The sequence below is a fragment of the Lactuca serriola genome, chromosome 1, assembly GCF_051521515.1.
Source record: "Lactuca serriola cultivar US96UC23 chromosome 1, Lser_US96UC23_V15, whole genome shotgun sequence".
NCBI lineage: Eukaryota > Viridiplantae > Streptophyta > Magnoliopsida > Asterales > Asteraceae > Lactuca > Lactuca serriola.
Window position 1 is genome coordinate 205,746,039 of NC_136408.1, and position 3,833 is coordinate 205,749,871.

At 38.3% G+C, this 3,833-nt stretch overlaps 1 protein-coding gene across 1 annotated transcript in view; it reads right to left on the bottom strand.

Moving 5' to 3' along the window:
* The window catches only part of LOC145065649 (uncharacterized), a 16,685-nt gene extending 13,673 nt beyond the window's left edge, over positions 1-3,012 (bottom strand). The window contains exons 1-4 of the mRNA XM_079012684.1: positions 2,955-3,012; positions 1,876-2,280; positions 1,373-1,806; positions 1,152-1,231 (exon numbers count right to left, since the gene is read on the bottom strand). Coding sequence (XP_078868810.1) covers positions 1,152-1,231; positions 1,373-1,806; positions 1,876-2,280; positions 2,955-3,012 — 977 coding nt within the window. The remainder of the gene's footprint in view (positions 1-1,151; positions 1,232-1,372; positions 1,807-1,875; positions 2,281-2,954) is intronic.
* Between the last annotated feature and the right edge of the window lie 821 nt (positions 3,013-3,833).

A 3,833-nucleotide genomic window follows, 5' to 3' on the forward strand; every position in this document is an offset into this window, starting at 1 on the left:
AAAGAGAAGAGAAAAGAAAGTAAAAATAGAAAAGAAGAGAAAAGAAATAAAAAGAAATGTATATTTTGTGTTTACGTGTTGGAGAGAAATGGATGGAAAATTAAACATTTCGTTCTTTCAATAAAAAATCGTACAAATCAGAAGGAAAGTTTCAAATAAATGGGCTCAACTTGGCTTTCATTTATTCATTGATCGAGAATATATATCACATATTGTTCTTATCACAAAGAATTCAAATTAATCTAGATATAAAGATTAACATAGAAACTTTAAACTAAGATACGATAAGGTCTAAGATCCCCCCCTCAAGTCGGAGCATGGAGATCAAAAATGCCCAACTTGTTAGTTAGATGATCAAAGTGAGTTTTGCCATGAGCCTTAGTAAGAATATCAGCCAGTTGCTCAGAGGTATGAACATAGGATGGAGCGATCAGACCGTCAACAATACCATCTCGGACAAAGTGACAGTCCACCTCGATGTACTTCGTACGTTCGTGAAACACATGATTCTTAGCCAGGTAAAGAGGGGCCTGATTGTCACAGAATACGCGAATAGAGTGAGGATGACGGATACCAAGACTCAAAAGTAAACCCTTCATCCATTTAAACTCAGAAGTAATAGCAACCATAGACCGGTACTCTGCTTTAGCAGAGGACTGTGAAACAGTGTGTTTTTTCTTTGTTTTCCATCTAATTAGAGAATCCCCAAGATAAACAATCCAACCAGAAAGTGATCTTCTAGTGATTGGACAAGCCGCCCAGTCCGAGTCACACCAACTAGTCAAAGAGAGCTTGTTATCAGCTCGTAACAGGATACCATGACTTGAAGTGAACAACTCTCAAGGCAGCCTCCCAGTGTTCAATTCTACGAACTTGCATGAATTGGGACAAGATATGAACCGAATAACTAAGATTGGGGCGTGTAACAGACACGTAAATTAGACGGCCAACAAGTTGTTGATAGGCCTCTGAATCCGCTAAGACAGTGCCCTTGGCAAGGCTAAGTTTGTGGTTTTGTTCAAGAGGAAGCCCACTTAGTTTAGCACCAAGAAGGCCTACAGGAAAACCCCACAGGACTCCAAGCAACCTCTATACCTAGAAAGTATTTCAAGGTGCCAAGATCCTTCATTTTGAAACATGTGTTGAGATACCTCTTGAAGGCGCAAATAGCATTGGAATTATTTCCTGATATGATCAAATCGTCAACATATACTAGAACATTCACTTGTACCTGTCCCCAAGTGTCAGTTAACAAAGAATAATCAGAATAAGATTGTTTAAAACCGTATCTCTTGAGGGCTGTGACAAGCTTCGCAAACCAACATCCCTGGGCTTGTTTTAAGACATAAAGAGACTTATGGAGCCGACACACCAAGTTTGGGTTGGAGCTTTTGAATCCAGGAGGAAGACACATGTATACTTCTGTTAAATTTCCATGAAGAAAAGCATTGTGAACATCCATTTGATGAAGTTCCCAAATTTTAGAAGTTGCAACAGCCAAGAAAACACGAACAGTTATCATCTTGGCTACTAGGGTAAAAGTTTCATTGTAATCGACCCCGATATTTTGATGATTTCCAAAAACAACTAATCGTGATTTGAGATGCTCAACATCTCCATTCGATTTATATTTAATCTTGTACACCCATTGACTTCCAAGAGCACGTTTACCAGACGCAAGAGAAGTCAAGGTCCAGGTGCAATTGTCTTCAAGGGCACGTATTTCTTCTTGCATAGAAGCCTTCCAACGTTCATCTGTCATGGATTCTTTAAAGGATTTAGGTTCTTGACCCGAGACTACATCGACTATAAAGTGATGATAACTAGAAGAAAAACAATCACAATTAATATAATGTGCTAGGGGGTAAGGAGTACCTGAGGAAGCCGATGGAGATGAGTTGATGGGAGGCGGACTTTGAGTAGCAGACAGGTTGAGAAGAAAGTCTTTAAGCAGAACTGAAGGAGACTTGAGACGCTGACCATGACCCATCTCAGGTGTAATGTTGTCCGAATCGAAATCAGAGGGTGAACCCATATGTGAGCCGTGAGATGACCCGGAGGACGTTGTATTAGGTTGTGGAGATGCTATCGGTGTGGAAGTCGAATTCCTATCCTCTTCATCAAAATAAAAGGGAATTCCTTGGATAGTAGGACTGTCAGTCTTAGGATTGGGATATGTGTAAGGGAAAATGTCTTTGAAAAACTTAACATCACGAGAAACAAAGAAATCCCCGGTGTCTAAATCACAAAGTTTCCACCATTTCTTGCTAATTGGGTAACCTAAAAAATTAAATTTTCAACTACAAGAAGCAAATTTGTCACCCTTGGCCTTTTGATTGTGAGCAAAACATAAGCACCTAAAGGTTTTTATCGTGACATATGAAGGCAAAGTGCCAAATAAAAGTGTAAAAGGAGATTGATTTTGTAATAAAGGAGAAGGAGTAGGGTTTATAAGATGAGCAACTGTAAGAATACTTTCTCCCCAAAAACGTATAGGTAAGTTGGCTTGAAACATAAGAGCACGAGCAACGTTCAAAATATGTTTATGTTTCCGTTCAACTCTACCATTTTGTTGTGGGGTTCCCACGCAAGATGTTTGAAATAAAATACCATGGGTAGCAAAATAATAAAAGAGACAATTAAACTCAGTACCATTGTCACTTTGAACCATTTGAATCTTTTGAGAAAATTGTCTATCGATCATAGCTAAATGACGTAAACATTTGAAAAACTTCGGTTTTATCAATCAACAAATAAACCCAAACAGATCTAGAATAATCATCTACTATGGTTAAAAAATTAACGTGCATCACAACTTGAAGCATGTTTATAAGCCCGCCACAAATCATAGTGAACTTTTTCAAAAATTCTACTTGCTTTATTAGAACTTAAAGGAAACTTGTCTCTAGATTGCGTAGCCCGAAAACACACATCACAGGCTTTATTCAAACTACCTCTAAGATTACTAACTGTAGGAAGAGATTTCACCACTTTCTCAGAAGGATGCTCCATTCATTTATGCCAGAGTTCCAAGGTTAAAGTAGCCCCGTTTGCTGAAATATGTAAAATAGAGTCTCCCTTGCCAAAGTAGTACAATCCGTCCCGTCTAACTCCCATTCCAACCAGCCTCCTCGATCGGTCATGTATAGCACACATATAAGAGTCAAACTGAGCAATACATTTCATATCATCATGTAACTGTGAAACTGAAATCAAGTTGCAATTTAGTTTGGGAACCAAAAGAACACATTTAAGTGTAATTTTGTCTGATAATTGAACACTTCCCTCATGGGTTGCTATAAACTTTTTGTCATTAGGTAAACCCATAAGGCATCCTAGTATCTTGCGAATATTTGTTAACCAAGTCGTATTACCTATTACCAAGGTTCTAAATAACGTAAGGCGTGGCTTGGCAGCAAGGTAAAAGTTAAGTCATGACAAACCTTGGCAAGCCATGACGTTTTTCAAGACGTGACTATATTATATACATTAAAAGATATAAATCATATAATTGTTGAATTTTATCAAATATATGAAGTTTTTAGAAGTATTATATTAATATCTAATAGAAAAAAGTTAACAAAAACTTATTTATTTTAGGCCCGTTAAAAAACAAAAAAAACTCGCGCTTTGAAAAAAACGCGCGCCATAACGCGATAAGGCGCGCCTTGACATGTTATTTGGATGTCACGCTTCACAAACCCGCCTTGGACGTTTTCATAACGGGTACACCACACATCGCGCCATGGCACGCCTTGAGGCGTGCCATGGCGCACTATTTAGAACCATGCTTGTTATATGATGTGTAGCCCCCGGATCAATTATCCAAAGTT